Raw genomic sequence first — 25,610 nt, forward strand, 5'->3', positions numbered from 1 at the left:
GAGAAGAAATAATAACTGACACCACAGAAATACAAAAGATTGTTAACAAATATTATGAACAAATTCAACAATCTAAGCAAAATGGACAAATTTCTAGAAACACATAGTCTCCCAAAACTTAAGCGAGAAAAGATAGCAAACTTGAACCAACCAATAACAACAACAAAAAAATGAAGATGTAATCTAGACTCTCCCAGCAAACAAAAGCCAGGTCCGATCGGCTTCACGAGGGAATTTTACTGAACATTCAAAGAAGAACTAATACCAATTCTCCTCGAAATATTTCAAAAAATTCAAGAAGAAGGAAGACTTCCAAACTCGTTTAATGAGGCCAGCATAATTCTAATTCAAAAACCAGAATCACAGACTACAAAGAAAGAAAACTACAAACCAATATCCCTGATAAATATAGATGCCAAAATCCTTAACAAAATACTAGCAATTCGAATCCAGCAATACATCAAAAAATTATTCACCGTGACCAAGTCGGATTCATCCCAGGGATGCAAGGCTGGTACAATAGTTGCAACTCAATAAACGTGATATCATCACATAAACAAAATGAAAGATAAAAGTCATATGATCATATCAATAGACGCTGAAGAAGCATTCAACAAAATCCAGCACCCATTTCTGATAAAAACGCTAAGCAATATGGGAATAGAGGGATCATATCTTGACATAATAAAGGCCATATATGAAAGACGGACAGCCAACATCATACTTAATGGGCAGAAACTAAAAGCATTCTCTTAAGAAAAGGAACAAGACAGGGATGCCCACTTTCGCCATTCTAATTTAACATAGTACTGGAAGTCTTAGCCACAGCAATCAGAAAGGAAGAAAGAATAAAAGGGATCCAAATTGGAAAGGAGGAAGTGAAACTGTCATTATTTGCAGATGACATGATATTATACATAGAAAACCCCCAAAACTCCATAAAAAATTTACTAGACCTAGTAAGTAATTTTGGCAATGTAGCAGGATACAAAATTAACGTCAAGAAATCGATGGCATTCTTATACACCAATGATGAACTCACAGAAAGAGAAACTAAAAAAGCAATCTCATTTACCATTGCGGTAAAAAAAATTAAGAGACCTAGAAGTAAACTTAAAGGAATAAAGGACCTATTTGCAGAAAACTATGGGTCATTGAAAACAGAAACAGAGGAAGATATAAAAAAGTGGAAGCACATACCTTTTTCATAGATTGGAAGAATTAACATCATTAAAATGTCTATATTACCCAAAGCAATTTACAGATTCAATGCAATCCCCATCAAAACACCAATGACATACTTCACAGAACTAGAGCAAATACTTCAAAAGTGCATATGGAACCAAAAAAGTCTTCCAATAGCCACAGCAATCTTGAAAAAGATGAACAAAGTTGGAGGGATCACATTACCAGATTTCAGGTTATAGTACAAAGCCACTGTAATCTAAACAGCCTGGTTTGGCATAAGAACAGGCATATAGACCAGTGGAACAAAACTGAGAAGCCAGAAATAGACCCAAGGCAATATGCTCAATTAATATTTGACAAAGGTGGCAAGAGCATACACTGGAGTAAAGACAACCTCTTTAACAAATGATGTTGAGAACATTGGACGGCTACATGAAAAAAAAAAGGAAACTAGACTATCAACTTACACCATACAAAATAATAAACTCAAAATGGATGAGACTTAAATGTGATTCATGAATCCATAAAAATCCTAAAAGAAACTGGAGGCTACAAAATTACAGACATCACTCACAGCAGAATTTTACTGATACATCACCTAAGGCAACAAAAACAAAGAAGAAAATGAACACATGAGACTATCAAACTAAAGAGCTTCTGCACAGCAAAAGACACAATCATCAAAATGAAAGGCAACCCACTGTATGGGAGAGCATAATTGCCAATGATATATCAGATAAGGGCTTAATTTCCAATATATAGAGAGTACTCATACAACTCAACAAAAGGAAAAAAATAACCCAATTAAAAAATGGGCTGAGGAACTAAATAGACACCTCTCCAAACAGGACATACAAAGGGCTAAGAGACATATGAAGAAAGGCTCAACATCACTTAATTATCAGAGAGATGTAAATTAAAACAACAATGAGGTACCACCTCATACCTGTCAGAATGGCCGCCATCAACAAATCATCAAACAAGTGTTGGCGAGGGTGTGGAAAAAAGGGGACTCTAGTACACTGCTGGTGGGAATGCAGACTGGTGCAGCCACTATGGAAAACAATATGGTGTTACCTCAAAAAATTAAAAATTGATCTGCCATTGGAGCCAGTGATCCCACTTCTAGGAATATACCCTAAGAAGCCTGAAACACCAATCAGAAAGAATATATGTACCCCCATGTTCATAGCAGCACTATTTACAATAGCTAGGATCTGGAAGCAGCCCAAATGTCAATCAGTAGACGAATGGATAAGAAAGCTGTGGTCCATATACACAATGGAGTACTATGCAGCTATAAGAAAAAAAGATCTCTTATCCTTTGAGATGACATGGAGGGACCTGGAAAGTATTATCCTAAGCGAAACAAGCCAAACAAAAAAAGACAAGTATCATATGATCTCACTTATTTGTGGAATAAAATAAATATAACAGTGTGAGGAATGGGGTAGTCCCAGAGATGTGGAAGTGGGGTACAGACTGACAATCCCCAGAAGATGGGGTGGTGGGGGGGAGATAAACCACAGAACTTATATGCATGTATGCATGAACAATGGACATGGACAACAATGCTGAGGGAGAGGGAGAGGGGAATCAGTGGGGGGAAAAGGAGAAACATCTGTATCAAAAATAAATTAATTAATAAATAAAACATATAAATATAATAAAAAAATAAAAAATAGAATGTTTAGTAGTTATATAGTTTCTAGGAAGAACATAAAGAAATTATGTAGAAAAATATATTTTGGATATATATAATTTAGGGAGATACAGAAATAAATTAAGCCTGTAACAGAAAAAACATATAAATAAAAAACATATAAAATGTCCATATTATCCAAAGCAATATATAGATTCACAGCAATCCCCATCAAAATACCAATGACATATTTCACAGAACTAGAACAAATACTCTTAAAATTTATAGGAAATCAAAAAAGACCCTGAATAGTCACAGCAATCTTGAAAAAGAAGAACCAAGTAGGAGGGATCACAATACCAGATATCAGGTTATATTACAAAGCTACTGTAATCAAAACAACCTGGTACTGGCACAAGATCAGGCACATAGATCAATGGAACAGAACAGAAATCCCAGAAATCGACCCAAGGCATTATGTTTAATTAATATTTGACAAAGGTGGCAAGAGCATACAGTGGAGTAAAGACAGCCTCTTCAATAAATGGTGTAGGGGAAATTGGATGGCTACATACACAACAATGAAGCCAGAGTACCAACTTACACCATACACAAGAATAAACTCAAAAAGGATAAAGACTTAAATGTGACTCGTCAGTCCATAAAAATCCTAGAAGAAAATGTAGACAACAAAATTACAAACATCATACGCAGTACAATTTTTACTGATACCACACCTAAGGCAAGAGAAACAAACAAAAAATCGAACACATGGGACTACATCAAACTAAAAAGCTTCTACACAGCAAAAGAAACCACCATCAAAATGGAAAGGGAACCCATCATATTGGAGACCATAAATGCCAACAATATGTCAGATAAGGGGTTAATTTCCAAAATATAAAGAGTGCTCAAATAATTCAACAAAAGAAAGACAAATAATCTAATTAAAATGGGCAGAGGACCTGAATAGACACTTATTGCAAGAGGACATAAAAATGGCCAGAACACAGATTAAGAAAATGTAAAGCGTCATTAATCATCAGAGAGATGCATATTAAAAAGGCAGTGAGGTCATTTCACACTTGCCAGAATGGCTACCATGAATAAATCAACAAACAAGTGCTGGCGAGGATGTGGAGAAAAGAGAACCCTAGTACTTTGCTGGTAGGGATGCAGACTGGTGCAACCACTATAAAAAACAATACGGAATTTCCTTAAAAAATCAAAAATGGAACTGCCATTTGACCCAGTAATCCCTCTTAAAATATATATCCTAAGAAGCCCAAAACAGCAACAGAAAGAATAAATGCACCCCTATGTTTGTAGCGGCATTATTTACAATAGCTCTGATCTGGATACAGCCCAAGTGAACATCAGTAGGTGAGTGTTTAAAAAGCAGTGGTACATTTACACAATGGAATACTATGCAGCTGTAAAAAGAAAGGATCTTTTGAGACAGCATGGAGGGACCTGGAGAGTATTATCCTAAGCAATAAAATCTACTCAGAGAAAGACAAGTATCACATAATCTCAGTTGTATGTGGAATCTATTGAGGAAAATAAACTGATGGGCAAAAAAGATTCAGAGGCATGAAAGCATCTGACAAATTTCAGAGGTAAGGAGTGTGAGGTGGCAGGAAGAGATAAACCAAAGAACTTATATGCATAACTGATGGACACAGCTAATCGGGTAGATGAAAGCAGGTGTAGGGCAAGAGTGTGAAGGAGGGTGTCAATGAGGGAAAAGGGGGAGACATCTGTAATATTTCAGAAATGAAGATACAGTTTAAAACATTCTCAAAAACAGAAAACAAAAATAGACAAAAGAGAAGAAACTAACATAACAATGTAATATTAATTATATATAATTAATTATATATATATTGAGTAAGCCACTGTGGATATGAAAGAACACTTTACATTTCCAATTTAAATATAACTAAGATTAAAGAATAAATAAATGGAGAGCTATGCCATGAATACAGACAGAAAAACTCAAGATTGTCACATTATCAGTTCTGTCCAATCAAAATCAAGTAAATTATTTTTAGGATATCAAAAAACTGATTCTAAAGTTCATATGGAGAGGCAAAAGACCCAGAAATAGCCAACACAGTATTTAGGAGAAGAAAGAGTTGAACAACTGACACTATCTTACTTCATGATTAACTGTAAAGCTATAGTAATTAAGATAGTGTGGTGGTGTTGACAGAATAGACCAAAAAAAAAAAAAATCAATGCAATAGAATACAGAGCCCAGAAATTGACCTGATTAATATATTCAACCAATCCCTGACAATACAAGGTTCAAAGGCAATACAATGAAGTAAAAATAGTGTTTTCAATAAACAGTTCTGGAACAACTGGATATCCACATGCCAAAAAATGAACCTGCACATAGACATTACACCGTTCACAAAATTAACTCAAAATGAATTACAGACCTAAATGCAAAACATAAAAGTATACAAGTCCTAGATAGTTTTATAAGTTTCCTAGAAGAAAATCTAGATGATCTAGGTTTTGGTGATGGGTTTACAGACTAAAGTCACAATCTATTGAGAAGCTAGATTTCATTAAAATTAAAAACTTCTGCTCTGCACAACAAGGAGAATGAGAAGACAAAACACAGACTGGGGAAAAATATCTGCAAATCACATATCCTGATAATGGACTATTATCCAAAATATACACAGAACTCTTAAAAATCAATAGTAAGAAAACTACAACCTGATTAAAAACGGGCAAAAGATCTGAACACCTCACCATAGAAAATGTAGAGATGTCAAGTAAGCATATGAAAAGGTGCTTCACATCATATGTCCTTAGAGAAATACAAAATAAAATAGCAATGAGACACAACTACACACTATCAGAATGTCCAAATTCCAGAACAGTTAACACACCAAATGCTGTTAAAGATGTGGAGCAAGAACTCTCATTGCTGTTGGGAATACAAAATGGTCTAGTCACTTTGGGAGACAGTTTGGCAGTTTCTTGTAAAACTAAATAAATTTTTACCATACAATCAAGCAATCATGCTTCTTGTTATTTGCCCAAAAGAGTTGAATATTTACTTCTACACAAAAACCTGGACATGAATGTTTACAGCAGTTTTATTCATAATTGCCAAAACTTAGAAGCAACCAAGATGTCCTTCAGTAGGTTAATGGAGAAGTAAGCTGTGGTGTATCCTGACATTAAATATTATTCATCCCTAAAAAGAAGCTATCAAGCCATGAAAAGATAAAGAGCAACCCTAAATGCATATTAAGTGAACAATGTCAACCTGAAAGGGCTATAAACAGTAATTCTAAATGTATGACATTCTAGGAAAAGTAGAACTATGGAGACAATAAAAAAGTCAATGGTTGCCAGGGGAAAAGAAGGAGGAATGAATAGGTGGAGCAAAGAGGATTTTTAGGAAAGTGAAACTATGTTGTATGATACTATAATGTTGGATACTTGCCATCATACCTTGGTCAAAACCTATAGATTATAGAAAATCAAAAGTGAACTGTAGCATAAGCTATGAACTTTGGGTGATAATAATGTGTCATTGTGGGTTCACCAATTATAACAAATACACCACTCTGGGTGGATGTTGACAGTAGGGGATACTGTACATGTATGTTGGCAGGGTGTACGCAGGAACTATCTGTACTTTCTCTTTACTTTTGTTGTGACCCATAACTGCTCTATAAAATAAAGTCTACTGCCCAGCCGGTGTTGCTCAGTAGTTAAGCACTGCCCCATGCACCAAGAAGTCGCCAGTTCAATTCCCAGTCAGGGCACATGCCCAGGTTGTGGGCCAAATCCCCAGTTGGGGGCATGCAGAAGGCAGCCAATTGATGTTCTCACTCATCGATGTTTCTCTCTCTTTCCCTCTCCCTTCCTCTCTCTCTAAAATCAATAAAGAAAAAAAATTTAAAGTGTACTTAAAGAAGAGGGGAACTCTCAGAATAGATATCATGTGACTTCCAATGTAATATAAAACAATGAGAAGGACACTATCACCTATGTAATATTGTTGCTAATATGCTGAACTTGAATTTAATCACAAAGAAACAACTATATAAATCCATATTCAGAGAATTTTCCTACAGAAACGGAAGGATTTTGTATCTAACCAAGTTGTGCACCTTATAACAAAACCTTAGAAGACCTGCTTTTGGTATGTAAGAACTCGGAACATCACAGTTGCAAGCTGTTTTTAAAGAACCAATTGGAAGATGAACATCATCCATGAGATGATTTGGAAATGCTGGTGAAGAGGATGGTAGTGAATAAAAATCATTAAATGAATTATAAAAACTCATTTTATAATGCTGAAGATAAAGTAGTTATAACTATTTATGTGCCATTTATCATAGCAACCATCTTTACAAAACAGAAACTCCATGCATGCTTGGAGAAACAGATACAGCTAAGAACAGGAAACTTGAACACACCACTCTCAGTCAAGTGAAATAAATAATAAGTAAGGTTATAAAAGCCCTAAAGAGCATAATAAGGTTTATCACTAACAAACTTTGCTCTCAAACAGAGAGTATAGCTTCTTATCAAGTGCACATGGAATATGCACAAATATGATGTAATACATGCATTAAGTCATGAAATAAATCACAATAAAAGCCACAGGAAAAATAATACAAACAAAATCATCCAATCACAATGAAGCAAAAGTAGGACCAACAACAAAACAGAACAAGAAATCTATTTCGACTGAATTTTTTTTTTAAATAAAAACTCTGGGGGTCAAAGGGAAAATACTAATAACAATCAAAGACTTTCCTAAAAAAATAAATAACAACAATGAAAATACCACAAGTCAGAATCTAAGGAAAGCAATTGAAATAATGACCTGAGGACAATTCAAGCCCTTTAATATTGTATCACTACAAATGTAAGAATAAAAATAAATGAAATAAATATCCAACTCAAAGGATTCGAGGAAAAAATGTAATCCAAAAGAGAGGGAAAAGGAGCTAATGATTTAGAAAAATACAAGACTAACAATTAAATATACAAAGTGGTCATTTAACTTGCATAATTTTTTGCAAATAAAGATGAAAACAGATGAAATAATTTTTCTAATATATACTAAATATAGGAATATAGAAAACTTACTAAACTTTACTCTTGGTTATTGGTGGAAATGGTAAGTTTAAAATAAAAAACAAATGATAGATGAAATAAAAAGATTTTAAAAAAGCACCAGTAATCCAATGAGGAATTCTACCAAGCCTTCATAAACTAGATAATCCTTTATTAATCATGTTTTTATTTTCTGTATCTTATGAGGGCCTGACACACCTGGTGAGAAATTGCCCCTCCTAAGGTTAGCTAATTGTTAAAGATAATAAACAACTAACTTGGGTACATACCTCTCAAATGCAAGTCACAATTTCCTTTATTTTACTCTCACACACCAAGCTATTAATTCCCCTGTCCTAAGTCAACCCAGGTTCAGGTACCACATAGTTAAGGACAACTCTTATTCCCCAAAGCCCACCAGAATCATTCAAACTAGCCAGTCATAAACTGTTTATTCTGTCCTGCTTTGCATTTCTCACAGAAACCCTATAAAGTCTTTGGTCTGTTCTTTCCCCTCATTCCTGCTTCTGTCTTCTGATCAAATCTGGCGCTTCCCTTGTGTCCTTTTGCAGCACGGCATGCCCCCCTCTCTCTGAATGTAAGTAATAAATGGCACTCTCAATGGCACTAATCTTTCTGTGTTGTTACTCAATCACCTCTATAAACTCCCACAAGTACAAATGAAACAACCCCATAACTATTTCTTTTAACAGTTCCAGATCATATCAACAAAGATAAATTTTCCAAAGTTATTTTTAGGAAGCAAAATAACAATGATAATTAGGTCCGATAATTTCTATGAAAAACACTGACTAATATCACTTATAAATATGAATGTAAACTATCAAATAAAAGTTTACCAAATAGAATCAAACATGACTAAAGCGTATGCAGTCCAAGAATGCAAGGATGATTCAATACAAGAATATTCATTAATATGACTCACTGTAATCATAAATCTAAGAAGAAAAAACTCATTTCCATAAATGCTGAAAGAGCATTCAACAAAAATTCTTAATAAAAACATTCAATAAAATAGGAATTGATGAATACTTTCTATCAGTAAAATTATACATATATATTTAAATATATCCCCCCAAAAGCCAGTAACGTATTTAATGAGGACACACCACACACATTATTACTAAATAAATAAGGCACAGCTATGTAACAGATAAGAAAAAAAAATTAGTCAAATGAATTGGAGACAAAGAAAGAGAACTGTATATTCACAGATCAGATGACAGTATACCTAGACAATCCAGAAGAATCAACTATAAACTAACACAAACAGAGAATTCAGTAAAACAGAATGTAAAACCCTAAAATCAAGTCTTCACAGATATATAAATAGCTATTAGAACATATAGTCAAAGGGAAAATCACATTTATAAGAGCAACAATGTGATAAAATATCTAGTAAACATAACAAGAAATATGCATAACAGTATACACAAAACCTTAGAACTTACTGCTCAAAGGTAGACTAGAGTAAAAAGATATACCTTTTTCATGGATACAATGATTCAGCATTAGGAAAATAATAGCTTTTTTCCAGTTATTAAAAAATTTAATGTAATCTCAATAAAAATAAAAACCTGAAGAAGTTAGTTAGAACAGTTGATTCTAAAGTACACATGGACTATTTATAACAGCTAAGATCTGGAAACAGCCCAATTGTCCATCAATAGATGAATGGATAAAAAAGACAGAGAGAGGACCCAGAAAAATATCATTAAGAATGAAAGAGGTGCCCTGGCCGGTTTGGCTCAGCGGTTAGAGCGTCCGCCTGCAGTCCGGGGAGACCCGGGTTCAGTTCCCGCTAAGGGCATGTACCTCGGTTGCAGTTTGTCCCCGGCCCTGGTTGGTCGTGCGGGTGGCAGCCACTCGATGTGTCCCTTTCACATCGATGTTTCCCTCTCTCTCTCTTCCTCTCTCTCCCTCCCACACTGTCTGTACAAAAAATGGAAAAATGTCCTCGGATGAGGATTTAAAAAAAAAAAAAAAAATGAAAGAGGTGAAGTAACTAATGACAGCACAGAAATGCAAAGAATAGTAAGAATATATTAGAAACAACTATATGCCAACAAATTGGACAAACTAGGAGAAACAGAAAAATTCCTAGAAACATACAATCTTCCAAAACTGAATCATGAAAAATCAGAAAACCTAAACAGACTGATAACAATTAAAGAAATTAAAGCAGTAATCAATAAACACCCAGCAAACAAAAATCCTGGACTACATGGTTTCACAGTTAAGTTTTACCAAATATTCAAAAAAGAACAAACATCTATCCTCCTTCAACTATTCCAAAAAATTCAAGAAGGAAAAATTCTTGAATTTTCAAGAAAAATTCCAAGTTGTTTTTATGAAGCTAGCATTATTTTAATTATATAACCAGATAAAGACACTACAAAGAAAGAAAATTACAGGCCAATATCCCTGATGAACACAGATGCCAAAATCCTCAACAAAATATTAGTAAATCGTATCTAGCAATATATTAAAAGGTTATTCACTGTGACCAAGTGGGATTTATCCCAGGGATTCAAGGATGGTACAAAATGTACAAATCAATAAACATGATACATCACATAAACAAAATTAAAGATAAAAATCGTATGAACATATCAATAGATGTAGAATAAGAATTCAAAGAATTAATTATGTATTTTTGGTAAAAACTCTCAGCAAGTGGGAGTAGAGGAATCATACCTCAACAAAACGAAGGCCATGTATGACACACCTATAGCCACTGTCATATATAATGGGCAAAAACTAAAAGCATTTCCCTTAAGAACAGGATCAAGAAAGGGATGTCTGCTTTCACCATTCTTATTCAACACAGTACTGAAAATCAAAGCCACTGTGATCAGACAAGAAGAAAAACTAAAGACATCCAAATTGGAAAGGAGGAAGTAAAAATGTCATTATTCACAGATGACATGATATTGTACATAGAAAACCATAAAGACTTCAACAAAAAAATACTGTTTAATAAATGTTTTCGGCAAAGTAGCAGGATACAAAATTAGCATCCAGTAATCAATGGCATTTTGATAAACCAATAATGAACATCCAGAAGAGGAAAGTAAAAAAAAAAAAATAGAGGAAGACATAAATAAGTGGAAACATATACTGTGTTCATGGATTGGAAAAACTGGTATCATTAACATGGCATACCAAAAGCAATCTATAGATTCAACGCATCCCTTATTAAAACCAAGCCACAGTGTTCAGGTTCATTGTCTCAAAAAATCAAAGAATGAGTTCGCAGACAAAGAGTAGGGGATAGGAAAGTTTATTTGAAATACATACTCCCCACAGCGGGGAGGGGACCCAAGTGGGTTACCAGTGGGCCTCTGTCCTCTAGGGGTAGATATATGTCTTTCTAGCCTCTCATTGGTCCTTTCAAGGAACTAGGCCTTAGCAACATCCATATATTTTAAAGCTTGTGTTTCCCACCTGACTGTGTTCAGCCCCAAGTCATCCATAAGGGCCTTAATCACTTTCCCTTTTTAATAATTTCAGCTTCTCCCAGAACTTTAGTGAGGAGGAGGGGAAACGCCCTTGGAACAACTCTATGCTTGCTTTGGTTTCTTTTCTAACTCCAATTTTGGTTTTCTACAATCCTTTTTAAGGTGACCTGGCTTCCTGCAATAGGAACACACTCTATAGTGTCGTGCAGAACTCATTCAGCAAATCTGTTGCCTTACTTGAAACAGTCTTTCTGGTTTTTTTTTGTTGCATAATTGACCTGTGCTCCTTCTAGGAGCTTCTAAATTGCATTTCTATAAATGGGGGCTGAGAGTTTCTGGCCTGGGTACACAATGCCCATGTTGATTTTAGTTTTATTTTGAGATCTGGAGTCCGAATAAACCTCTAGATATGCTGTGTACTAGGTTGCCTGCCATTGTGCTGAGCTCCACATCATCACAAATATACTGCATGTCTCAGCCTTCCTTTGCCATGGTCCCATCCCTCACTGCCTAACCTGCCTCTATCTCCTCATTATGAAAATACCATGGACATATTTCACAGATCCAGAACAAATACTCCAAAAATGCATGTGGAACCAAAGGAGACCCTAAACAGCTGAAGCAATCTTGAGAATAAAGAACAAAGTCGGAGGAATCACAATACAGGGTATCAAATTACACTATAAAGCCACTGTAATCAAAACAGCCTGGTACTGACACAATAGCAGATCAATGGAACATAACTGAGAACGCAGAAATCAACCCAAGCCACTGCACTCAATTCATATTTGACAAATGAGGCAAGAGTAAAGACAATCTCTTCAGTAAACTGTGTTGGGAAAATTGGAGAGGTAAATGCAAAAACATGAAACTAAACCACCAACTTACACCACACACAAGAATAAACTCAAAATGGATATAAGGCTTAAATGCAAGTCATGAAACCATAAAAATCCTGGAGAAAACCATAGGCAGCAAAATCTCAGACATCTCACATAGCAGAATTTTTACTGATATAAAGCCTAGGGCAGGAAAAACAAAAGAAAAAATAAACAAAAGAGACTACATCAAAATAAAAAGCTTCTGCACAGCCTGGCTTATGGCTCAGTTGGTTGAACATTGTCTTATGCACCAATAAGTCACCGGTTTGATTCCCTGTCAGGACATGTGGCCAAATATTGGGCTCAATCCCAGGTAGAGGGTATGCAGGAGATATCCTATATATTTTTCTCTCTTATCAATGTTTTACTTTTTTTTCTTTTTTAATTTTAATATCCTCTGCTAAGGATTAACAACAACAAAATAATAGAAAGAGTTATATTCTCTAGATGCGGCTATATATCTCCTGTCCAGGTTAATTATTATTAATGTGCATTAACCAAGAGAAACATCTATCAGAGGCAGCTACACTTTTTTCTAGTTCCAGAAACAAGTTTTAGAGGTATTTTCTTACTGGTAACACAGTGCAAATAAGAGAGATTTCCTTAATTTACAATAAAGTTTATTGAAAACCTGAATTAATAACAGTCATCCCCAAAGTCAAGTAACCATGAAATGGGCTACTTCATATGGGGTATCACTGAACAAACCAGAGGGCTCAGTCTCATTTGCAGGGACATCCTATGGTTAAATGGTGCTACTTTCTTAGTGTAATTAGTAGGGACATTTCTTTCACTTGAAGACAACTGTCAGATTTCAGTATTTAATCATGTAACAGAACCATTTAACAAGGTAGAAGTGGGGTGGAGGCGAGTATTCAAGCAGAGGGAACAAATGTGCAAAGACCACGAGGGATCTTATCAATTCTTCTCTCCCTCTACCTTCCTCTCTCTCAAAAATCAATAAAAACATATTTTTAATGTGTCTGCACAGCAACAGAAACCATCAACAAAATGAAAATGGATCACACAGTATAAGAGAACATATTTGTCGATGATACCTCTCACAAAGGGTTAACTACCAAAGTATATAAAGGACCCACACAACTCCAACCAAAGGAAGATAATCCAATGGGCAAAGGACCTGAATGAACACTTCTCCAAAGAGGACATACAAATGGCCAAGAGACATATAAAACAATGTTCAACGTCACTAATCACCAGAGAAATGCAAATTAAAACGACAATAAGGTATCACCTCATACCTCCCCGAATGGCTACCATCAACAAATCAACAAACAACAAGTGCTGGTGAGGATGTGGAGAAAAGAGTACTCTAGTACACTGCTGGTTTCAAAGCATACTGGTGCAGCCTCTATAGAAAACTATACAGTGTTTCCTCAAAATATTAAAAATGGAACTGCCATTTGACCCAGTGATCTTACTTCTAGGAGTATACCCTAAGAATCCTGAAACACCAATCAGGAAGCATAGATGCACCCCCATGTTTATAACAGCACTATTTACAATAACCTATTTACAATAATAATAAGATCTGGAAATAGCCAAAGTGCTCATTAGCAGATGAGTGGATAAAAAAGCTGTGGTCCATTTATATAGTGGAATACTATGCAGTTGTCAAAAAAGGATTTCTTACACTTTGAGACAGTATGGAGGGACCTGGAGAGTATTACACTAAGTGAAATAAGCCAGTCAGTGAAAGACAAGTATCACATGATCCCATTTATATGTGTAATCTAATGAACAAAATAAACTGATGAAAAGAGATCCAGGAACATGTAATACACTGATGAATCTCAGAGGGAAAGGGCAAGCAGTGGGAAGAAATTAACCAAATAACTTATATGCATATACTGTGCATAAACTGTATGCATAACCCATGGATACAGACAATAGGCAGGTGGGACAAGGTGGAGGGGGTTAATGTGGGTAAAAGGGGGACATCTGTAATACTTTCAACAATAAAAATAAATTTAAAATTTAATAAAGTACACATGGGTGAAAACAAAGGCATGAATAACAAGGAAAACTCTGAGAAAGAAGGTGGTGGGGAAGAGATGTTTATAGAATAAAATTGATTAAATGATATAGACAATAAAACATAACAGAAAGTCCAAAAACAGAACCAACTATGTGGGGAAACTCAGCATATCATGTGTCATGTCAAATCACGGTAGGTGGACTTTTTTTATAAGTAACATTATATAGGTAACTATTTGGTGGAAAAGTTAGATCTATACTTTACAAAAAAACACCAGACTATATTCCAAATAGATGAGAGATCTATATATAAAAAAATGATAACATACAAGCACTACTAGAAAACGTGAGTGAATTACAAATAGGAATTCTTAAGGTCTGGGACTATAGAAAGCTTTTCTAAAACAATCAAAACCTGGAAGCAATAAAATAGATATATCCGATTATGTAAAAACAAACACCTTAAACATGACAAATCAAAAAGCTGCATGGCGAAAAATATAAACAAAGTCTAAGAAAAAGAGCACTTAACTGTAAATTATATAAAGAGCTCTAAAAACAAGAAAAAAGGGCCAAAAACCAATAGGAAAACAGTGTCAAAAACATGAACACATAATTCACATAAAAAAGACATATAATTCCTAAATATATAAAATCATACTCAACCTCATTTATATGAGAAACATAATGTTAAATGGCACCATGAGAAAACAATCAAATAAATCCAAAACATAAGATACAAAGCAAGTTTTGGAAAAGAAACAATACATTAAATCTAAAAAACAATACATTAAAAAAATTTGAGACAGCTGAGGATGCAAGGTTTAAAGGCACTAAATTCAGGGATACAAGCCCTTCCTAGATAGGTAGGGATCACAGGCACGTTGGGCATTTGTTGAAAAGGTACATGGCCAGCAGAGGATCAAGCCTTCCATGGTAGAGAAACTCAGTTCTATTAAATGGAAAACAGTCAAGTTTTTACTGGCTGCTTAGAATGGTGTGACAAAATGGAACCCTTAAGAAACCCAAATGGAGAGATTGTTTTTTCCCCATTCTCCTGCTTACCTATAGTACAGGGATGGGGAACCTTTCTTCTGCCAGAGGCCATTTGGATATTTATAACATTATTTGTAGGGCATACAAAATTATGAACTTAAAAATTAGCCTGCTATATTGGGTCAAACATTTAATTAACTCAACCCTAATGTGATAGCTGGAACTGCTTCTAATGTGTGGTTAGTTGGTATTCATAATGTTGCTACTCGTAACTGCTTTTCCAGGTTTGCGTAGGTCAGCCTGGAGCACAGTCAACTCTTTGCAATGGTACATTTTTAAAAGAACTGCTCGCAGACTTCCGGTCAAGATGGCGACGTAGGTAAACGTGGTATCGCGTCCTCCCACAACCACATCAAAGTCACAACTAAACTACAGAACAACCATCATTCAAAACCGCCTGAAATCAAGCTGAATGGAAGTCGTACAACTACGGAATTAAAAAAAAAAAAAGCAGCTACATCCAGACTGGTAGGAGGGGTGGCGGCGCGAGGGCTGGTGGCCGCGGAGCAGCGGGGGCGCGCAGCGGCGAGACGGGCTGGTCCCACACCCAAGTGTGGCGGATAAAAATCAGGAGGCTCCGCGGCTGGGAAGGTCCTTCCTGAGGACTGAGGGGTCCCCGTCCCACACCAGGTGCCCCGTTCAGGGTTCCAGTGCCAGGAAGAGAAGTCCCCATAACTTCTGGCTGGAAAAACCAGCAGAAACTGAGGCTCAGGGAAGCTGACCTGGCTGGAGCCCCAGGCAGCTCCCTAAAGGGCCGGTGCACGAACTTATCGGACTCTCTCCCTCTAAGCTCGGAGGGGAGGCAGCTCGAGGGGCGCCAGAGACATACAGGGAAGAATTGAGCTGTTTGGCACTGGAGCGAGGGCTGGAGAGGGGGCTTCCTCGGGGACAAACGTGCTGTAAGAGGCCTTTGTTCCTTTGGTGAGCCCTTCCCGGGGGCGGCAGACAGTCACCATATCTGGGACTCCAGCAACCTGGCTCACACTGATAGCCCCGCCCTGGTGACTCCCTGAGGCCCCGCCCCACCCCACACAACTTTCAAGCCCACCCAAGCTGTTGCCACTTGCTTAACCATAGGATTAGCCGGTCTTGGATCCTGCTTCAGGATTTTCCTAAATTCTTTCAAACGAGCAGCATCGGGTCTCAGTGAGCACCATACCTCTCATTAAGTAATACACAGAAACAATCACAGGGAAGCAGCCAAAACGAGGATACAAAGAAACAGGTCCCAAATGAAAGAACAGAACAAAACCCCAATAAAAGAACTAAGCGAAAGGGAGATAAGCAACCTAACAGATACTGAGTTCAAAATACTGCTTATAAGGATGCTCAATGAACTTAGTGAGAACCTCAGTGAACTTAGGGAGGGCCTCAAGAGCATAAAAAAGGACCAGTTAGAAATCATGGATACACAGTTAGAATTAAAGGAGACATTAACTGAAATAAAGAATAATTTACACAGCTTCAATAATAGAGTATGTAAATCCAAGGAGCAAACCATCGATTTGGAATATAAGGAAGCAAAAAATCCCCAATCAGAACAGCAAAAAGAAAAAAGAATCCAAAAAAATGAGGATAGTGTAAGGAGCCTCTGGGACAACTTCAAGCGTGCCAACATTCGCATCTTGGGGGTGCCGGAAAGAGAAGAGAGAGAACAAGAAATCGAAAACCTGTTTGAAACAATAATGGCAGAAAACTTTCCTAACTTGGTGAAGGAAACAGACATACAAGTCCAGGAAGCACTGAGAGTCCCAAACAAGATGAACTCCAACAGGCCCACACCAAGACACATCATCATCAAAATGCAAAAGGTTCAAGACAAAGAGAGAATATTAAAAGCAGCAAGAGAAAGGCAGCTAGTTACCTACAAGGGAGTACGCATTAGGCTGTCAGCTGATTTCTCAAAAGAAACTTTGCAGGCCAGAAGGGAGTGGCAAGAAATATTCAGAATGATGAAAACCAAGAGCCTACAACCAAAATTACTCTACCCTGCAAAGCTGTCATTTAGAATTGATGGCCATATAAAAACTTTCCCAGACAAGAAAAAGTTAAAGGAGTTCATCACTACCAAACCGTTATTATATGAAATGATGAAGGGTCTTTTTGAAGAAAAAGATAAAATGTATGAACAAACAAAATGGCAATGAATACATATCTATCAACAATGGAATATACAAACAAAATGAACAGGTAGAACAGAAACATTCTCATAGATACAGAGAACATTTTGTTGGTTGCCAGTTGGGAAGGGGGTTGGGGGAATGGGTGAAAAAGGTGAAGGGATTAAGAAGCACAAATTCATTGCTAGACTGACAAACCTCAAAGGGAAAGGGGTTAGGGGGTGGGAAGAAATAAACCAAAGAACTTATATGCATAACCAATGGACACAGACAATAGTGTGGGAAAAGGTGGGAGGGGGGCGGGAGTGGGGAGGAGGGGGTCAATGGGAGAAAAATGTGGAACATCTGTAATACATTTTACATCCAACAATAAAGATTTGGAAAAAAAAACTGCTCGCAGCAGTAAGTTGTTCCAAACACAGATGCATATTTCATTGCATATCTTCTCAAAGTGGAAATTCATTATTGCTTATGTATCATTTATAGAACTCAAGCAGTGGGAAGTTGTACCTAGCTTTCAGCTCATCATTGCTTTGCAGCTGAATGATTTTTGTGTTGTAGGTTATCCAGCACATCAGCTGGTTCCACATTGTATGGTGTAGCAAAGATGTTCAATTCCATTTATTTACTTCTCACATCCTCAAATCTTTCATTAAATGCCTCAATTAGTTTCGCACATTCACCAGCATATTCAAGTGTCGTAGAAGGCTTTTATACTTCCAGAGTGGGGGAATGTACCATGTTATTGCTTTTGAATTGCACTTGCCACAGCCTTAATTTAACTTTAAATGATTTCACATTTCAGAGCAAGGAACTGAGAAGCTGGTTGGGGCCCTGCAACTTGACACTCAGTTCTTAGAGGTACTTGGTAATGTCCACCATGAATGCTAAATCACACAGCCACTTGCTATCATTGAGTTCCCTGACAGATTTTCCCTTCATCACCATCCCACAGCTCATAAAAACTCATGAGCATGTTCCTGTGACTCAGCCACTGCAGTTTACAGTGATAAAAAAAGATCACTGTACTCAGAGTCAAGATCATTCAAGAACTCCTTAAACTGGTGGCTAGAGTTTTTGACAAAATTATGCATGACATCACAATGTTGAGCCACAACAACCATGCACAGGGACTTTCTTGGTGTATAATGCAGTGGCATATAATTAAATCACTAGGATGAAGACTGAGACGATTCAGTTCTTTCTTGACAAATGCAATTAACCCTTTTTGGTGGCCAACCATGGCTGGAGCTCCATTTGTAATAAGGCCACTTAACTTTTCAAATGTTAGCTCAAGTTTTTTTCACTGATAAAACAAGTCTCTCAAACAAGTCTTCACCTTTTGTAGTGCCATGCATGGCTTCCAGTGACAGCCATCAAACTCTGCAGTTATCCCACAAACAAAAATGGCCAGTTGGGCAGTATTTGTTATGTCCGTTGTCTCATCACAAGCCAGAGAGAAAAACTGGGAGTCTCCTGCAGAATTCTTCAGTGTTTTTTCAGTATCTTGTGCTAAGTCAGTAACCCAATCTGAGACAGTTTTCTGAGACAAATTAATACCCTAAAACAATTTTACTTTGGTGCTAACAATTCCACAGCAGCCACCATGCACTCTTTCACAAACTGTCCCTCTACATGAGACCTCAGCTTCTTTGCAATTAGTTCGCTCACTACATAACTCGTCTGAATAACATTGTCTCCGTCACAATGAGGCCTAGTGAAAGCAACTTGTTGTAATTCCAAACTCCGCTGAAGAGAACTGATTTTATCCAGAAGCATCTGGTCTCCCAATTCATTGAGTTTAGTATGCCAACGTTGAGCTGTAATGACACTGCCGACTGGCTTTTTTCATTACTGCTAATGCATCGCCACAAACTAGGCACATAGGTTTGCCTTAGATTTCAACAAAAAAATAATCATTTGTCAATTTCTCTTGGAAAGATTGACACTGCATCAACTTTTATTTTCTTTGTTATTATTATTTTTTTTATCCTCACCCGAGGACATTTTCCCATTTTTTGTTCAGATAGAGTGCGAGTGGGAGGGGGGGGGAGAGAGAGAGAGAGAGAAACATCCATGTGAGAGATACACATTAACTGGTTGCTTCCCACATGACCCAGACCAAGGCCGGGAACCAAACCACAACCGAGGTACATGACCTTGACTGGAATTGAACCAAAGACTCTGGTCTGCAGGCAGTTGTTCTAACTGCTGATCCAAACCAGCCAGGGCCCAACTAAGTTTTAATAACTATCCAGTCAGTGTGTGTGTGTCACCAGCAACACAATTATTTTGCTTTGATCACTATTCTAATCCTGCATCTTGGATTTGGAACATATTCAATCTTAGTATCATCAATTCTTGAGGTCTTTTCTGTGCACTATAATTTCCTTATTCTTCATCTGAGATTCAGTTTTTGCAAGGATTGTTGATCGCGGATGTGTGGAAAAAGGTTGGATTGGAGTTACTGTCTCATAAAGAAGTCAACAACATCACTGTCAATCATCAGAGGCAAGGTCATCAATGATGTGAGGAATCATCTCATCGCATCTCATCATCACTGGATCACCATAGTTTCGCTACAGTGTATTAATACTTTTGCTACATGTACATTCCCTCCTGCCTGGCACTGACTGTCCTCTGAGTAACCGCAATACAGGCAAACAAGCCACTGGCAGCCAAGAAGAAGCATTCGTGTCTGTCCCTCGTGTGTGTGTCCTGTCTTTCCCATAAGGGATGTTCCTTGCTTATCCCTCGAAATTTATGTTATTATTAGGATTCACTTAATATAAATTTATGTTACTATGAAAAAAGATCCTAGATTTATTGAATTTCAAGTCCTACCGGCAGTTGCCTTGGCAGGACCAGACCAAATGATTTTACAGGTCTTATATGGCCCACCCCTGCTCTAGTAGGACTCTTTGATCTAAGGTTTAGGTCAAAGAGTCCTATTAGAGGATGGCACATTTAATATACATAGAATAAGACACACTCTCAAAGAATTTGATGACTGAGGTGAACTGAAACTATCTAAAGAGGTAATCTACTTTCAATCCAATTTAACATCTGATGGAATCAAACTGTTTTGTCTCTCATCCTAGCTGCCTATCAGAAAAAGCATGTCCTCTCTAAGGAAAAATAATATCTACACCAGTCTCTTCTAAATACAATGACAGTGTATGTATTTTTAAAGACTATAAGTCATAAATGAAGCAGATAAAGATGATCTATAATTAAAAGAAAAATCAGCCAAAAGAAACAGACCCACAAATTTTATGTTGTAATTAGAAGCCAAAAAGTTTAATTGCTTTAACTTTTTAATAGAGAAAAAGGTTAATTGAATAGATGAAAATATGGAAAACTTCAACAGAAAAAATGAAATCTCTAAAGAAAAGCAAAATAATTATTATAGAAAAATTGAGAAAAAAATAATATCTTAAAAACCCCTCTTGGTAATTAATAGAATAAAAGAAAAAAAAAAATTAGTGAGGAAATATAGAATATTTGAACAATTCTATTAACCACCTTGAACCAACAATGACAAATTACAGAATATGAACTATTTTACAAATCAACTAACATTTCTCTAAAAACTCAATGTTAATGGAAAACCAAAACATAAACCTGAAGAAATATAATTACCAAATACAATGCATTAGCCCGGACTAGATTTAGAAAATCAAATTTTAAAGTACATTTTGAGGACAACAAGAAAAATCTAAATTTGTGAAATGACTGTTGTCTTAATGTGATAATGGTATTATAGTTATATAGAACCATGTCCTTATTCTTAGGAGATGTGTTAGGTTGAATTGTTACCTGCCATTTACTTTCAGACAGCTCAGGAAATACTGAGTATGTTTCTCTACATATGAAGAGTTACAAAAGGCACAATTTTTAAATTAAATGTACAACTATAACCTTATATTTTATTTCATTTCTAGTTTTTAATACTTCATATTACAAATAAAACTTTATTATTTTTTGAAAGAAATATTTAGTTCAGCAGTACACCTCATTTTGTATTTCTTAGCTTGAGGGAGAAAATGTATATTATGTAGAAGTCAGATTCATAACCATTTACTCTCTAGAACCAAACACCACCCCCAAACATTTTAATTATTCTGGTTCCTTCCTATAGTTCCCCAACTCCACAGTTCTTTGAGTCCAGAATCCATTAAGGGTACCACCTATTCACTGCTCCTCACCAACATCACATTCAACTTCCTTCTTACATATTATCAAAATCACCACAATGTATGCACCATTACTTCTCTTATCCCGCTCTTGAGTCATTTTACTCATTTTGTTACCAGAGGGATGAGGGAGCCAGATCCCTCTGGACATGTGGGCAGGAGGTTCTTGGGGTACAGTCAGAAAAAAGCATATTCAGGAGCCCCCAAGGGAGAATGAATAGTTTTTATTAGCATGGGATTATATTTCGGGGGTTGTAGCGTGGGTACCCTTAGTCCAGTCCTGGAAGAGGGGCAGTTGTGGGCTTAGCAAAGTTAGAAATAAGGACAGAGTCCACAGTGTCTGCTCTATAATGCAGCTGGGTCCAGATCAGGCATCAGGCTAGATTTAGTCCATTAATCCACAGTACAGTTCCCACATGGTTGTGGGCCATGTAGGGAAATGCAGGGTGTGGGAGCCCTGAAAGCTTTCTGGTACAGGCAGAAAGGGAAAAAGAGAGACAGCTTTCCTTTGTCTAGGAAATTAAATATTCCAGTTTTGAGCCCTTGTAGTGGCCACACCTATTCTGGCCCACTGACTTACTCCCAGGTGTGATGGACAGGTAGGCACATCCTGCATCACTCAGAACTTACTGGGCATGTGTCTAAACTGCCTTTGTTCAGTCCCTTCCCCACCGATCACAATGAAACAGACCTAGAGTATTAAATTAGCTAATCTTCCCTTTACGCATTTTGTGTTAAATAATAACCAGATTATTTCAAGGATATCAATCTGAACATTAATCCTACTGCATTGTCCTATGCAATCACTTCCCCACTATCCAAGAAAAACTGTTTCACTATAACTTTGTGTCTTAACACAGCAATTAATTTGTAAGAATTAATGACATTTTAAAAGGCTACTAAAATCCTATCACTCCTCTTCTTAAAACATCCAATGACTTCTCATCTCATGCAGAATAAAAGCCAAAGTCATCACAATGGTCCACAAGCCCCCACAAAATCTAGCTGTTCATTATCTTATTTTTTACCATTCTCTCCCTCTTATTCCCGCTCTACCACACTGGTAGTCTCTTTGCTGTTACTTTTTTTTTTTCATTTTTGTTACAGATGTTTCTTCCTTTTTCCCCATTAACACCCTCCTCCCCATCCTCCCCACCCTGTCCCCAGCTTTGTTGTCTGTGTCCATCGGTTATGCGTACATGCATGTAAGTTCTGTGGTTTATCTCTTCCCTGCCCCCACCACCCCCTCTTCTGAGGGTTGTCAGTCTGCACCCTACTTCCACATCTCTGGGTCTACCCTATTCTTCAGACTGTTATGTTCATTATATTCCACAAATCAGTGATATAATCTGATATTTGTCTTTCTCTGGTTAGCTTGTTTTACTTAGGATAATACTTTCCAGGTCCTTCTATGTCGTCTCAAAGGATAAGAGATCTTTCTTTCTTACAGCTGCATAGTACTCCATTGTGTATATGTACCACCCCTTTTTTATCCATTCATCTACTGATAGACACTTGGGCTATTTCCAGATCTTAGCTATTGTAAATCGTTGCTATTTCTAAAACATGCCAGCATGCTCCTGCCTCAGGGCCTTTGGACTTGTTAGGGCTTGTTCTCTAACTTCCTTAAGGTCTTTTTACACATATCATTTCAGTGAGGCCTTCTCTGTTTACCCTGTTAAAATTGTTTTATTTTTCCTTACTTTATTTCTCATGGCATTTACCATTTCTGACCTATTATATATTTAATTTACATATTAGTTTATTGCCTCTAACTCCCACTAGCATGTAAGCTCCGTGAGAGCAAGGAGTTTGTCTATTTGGTTGATTTTGTACTCCTAGTGTCTGTGCTATGAATAAATAGACAGTAGATAACACTAAAAAATTATTTCTTAAATTAATAAATGAAAGAATTAATTTAAATACATCTTTGTCTAGATCATTTGTTTAATGAATGAAATAGACACTATTACAGAATTTTTAAATGAGATTAACATAGAAATTTTGAATGAAAAATAATTGATATAAAATATAAACCCAAAGTTATCATAAACTTACTGTCCATGTAGAAAGATAATGCTTTGTTTTCTGATAATTCATTTTAAAATTCAGTGAATATACTTATTCATTCTTATAATTTTACTACCTTGAGAGAACTGATCATCTGTATTTCATTTTCTGATGTTTTTAACATTATAATCTATACTAAGAGAAAATAAATATTAGCTGAAGTCAATATAAATGCCAGAACACCCTGAATCACACATCAAACATTCAAGATTTTAAAACTTTTAAGATGTTTTCAAATTTTAAATTATACAAAAGTACTCACTTTTACTTGAATCCAAATGTAGATATTTATCTAAAGACATTTCTATACTATAATTTATTAATGATGAGTCATGTTAAATTTTATATTTTATCACATTAATGTTAAATATGTTCAATGTACTTAAAGCTATTCTTTTAAAAATTTGAAGCACAAAATTTAAAGTTATGTCAAACAAAAACATTTTAATTTAAAAAAGACAAATGAAATCAATCTGGAAAAAGTGAAGCAAGAGGTGAGAAGTTGTTTAAAAGACATCGACTGTTTTCAAACACTTCTATTTTGGTACTATAAATTATATATAGCATTATATAAATTTGAGTGTGTAAACAATAAATTAGAAACCAAACATGTTAGTTCATAAAAACACTTACCTACAACACCATTCAATACGACCTTCACCTTCACAACGTTTTGCCCAATGATTAGCTGCCAAATTTTTCATTGCAACAGCATATTCACAAAGTGTTTCCTCATCCTCACAATGTTCTCGCCAGATCTTGTCAAAATCTCCCACTAAAAATAAAGGAAAAAATGATTAAGTTAACCACACTTTTGGATTTCTACATACTTATCAGTTCCCTATATTTTAAAGGGGTTGACAGATGAGAGGGTGACATAAGTTAGCAAGCAAGTAAAATATTTTTATTTACACACTTGGACTTACTACTTTTGTAATCCTAGGGCAAAAATGTTACTAAAGAAACTACCTTGGAAGCCTCTCCAAAGTTTTGAGTCTTTTTATTTTTTTAACTTACCTTTATTGTTGAATGTATTAAAGATGTTCCTCATTTTTCCCCATTGACCCCTCCTTCTTTGGTTTATTTCTTCCCACTCCCCAACCCTCTTTCCCTTTGAGGTTTGTCAGTCTAACAACCAATTTGTACTTCTTAATCCCTTCACCTTTTCCACCCATTCCCTGAACCCCCCAACACAATTTCCCGGTATCTATGAGAATGTTTCTGTTCTGCTTGTTCATTTTGTTTGTAGATTCAAGTGTCAATAGATATGCATTCACTGCCATTTTGTATGTTTATACTTTTTATCTTTTTCTTCAAGAAGACCCTTCAACACGTCATATAATAATGGTTTGGTGGTGGTGAACTCCTTTAGCTTTTCCTTGTCTGGGAAACTGTTTATATGGCCATCGATTCTAAATGACAGCTTTGCAGGATAGAGGAATCTTGGTTGTAGGTTCTTGTTTTTCATCACTCTTAATATTTCTTGTCACTCCCTTCCGGCCTGCAAAGTTTCTTTTGAGAAATCAGCTGACGGTCTACTGGGAACTCCCTTATAGCTAATTAACTGCTTTTCTCTTGCTGCTTTTCAGATTCTCTCTGTCTTGAACCTTTTGCATTTTGATGATGATGTGTCTTGGTGTGGGCCTATTGGAGTTCATCTTGTTTGGGCCTCTCTGTGCTTCCTGGACTTGTATGTCTGTTTTCTTCACTAAGTTAGGAAAGTTTTCTGCCATTATTGTTTCAAATAGGTTTTCGATTTCTTGTTCTCTCTTTTCTCCTTCTGGCATCCCCAGGATGTGAATGTTGGCACGCTTGAAGTTGTCCCAGAGGCCCCTTACACTATCCTTTTTTGCATTCTTTTTTCTTTTTGCTGTTCT

The 25,610-nt window shown here is 36.4% G+C and overlaps 1 protein-coding gene across 3 annotated transcripts in view; it reads right to left on the bottom strand.

The window, feature by feature from the left end:
* The window catches only part of BMT2 (base methyltransferase of 25S rRNA 2 homolog), a 161,186-nt gene that overhangs the window by 81,252 nt on the left and 54,324 nt on the right, over positions 1–25,610 (bottom strand). For all 3 annotated transcript variants that reach the window (XM_036246880.1, XM_036246879.1, XM_036246881.1), the window contains exon 2: positions 24,367–24,508. In XM_036246880.1, coding sequence (XP_036102773.1) covers positions 24,367–24,508 — 142 coding nt within the window. The remainder of the gene's footprint in view (positions 1–24,366; positions 24,509–25,610) is intronic.

Source organism: Molossus molossus, unplaced genomic scaffold (genome assembly GCF_014108415.1).
Source record: "Molossus molossus isolate mMolMol1 unplaced genomic scaffold, mMolMol1.p scaffold_m16_p_7, whole genome shotgun sequence".
NCBI lineage: Eukaryota > Metazoa > Chordata > Mammalia > Chiroptera > Molossidae > Molossus > Molossus molossus.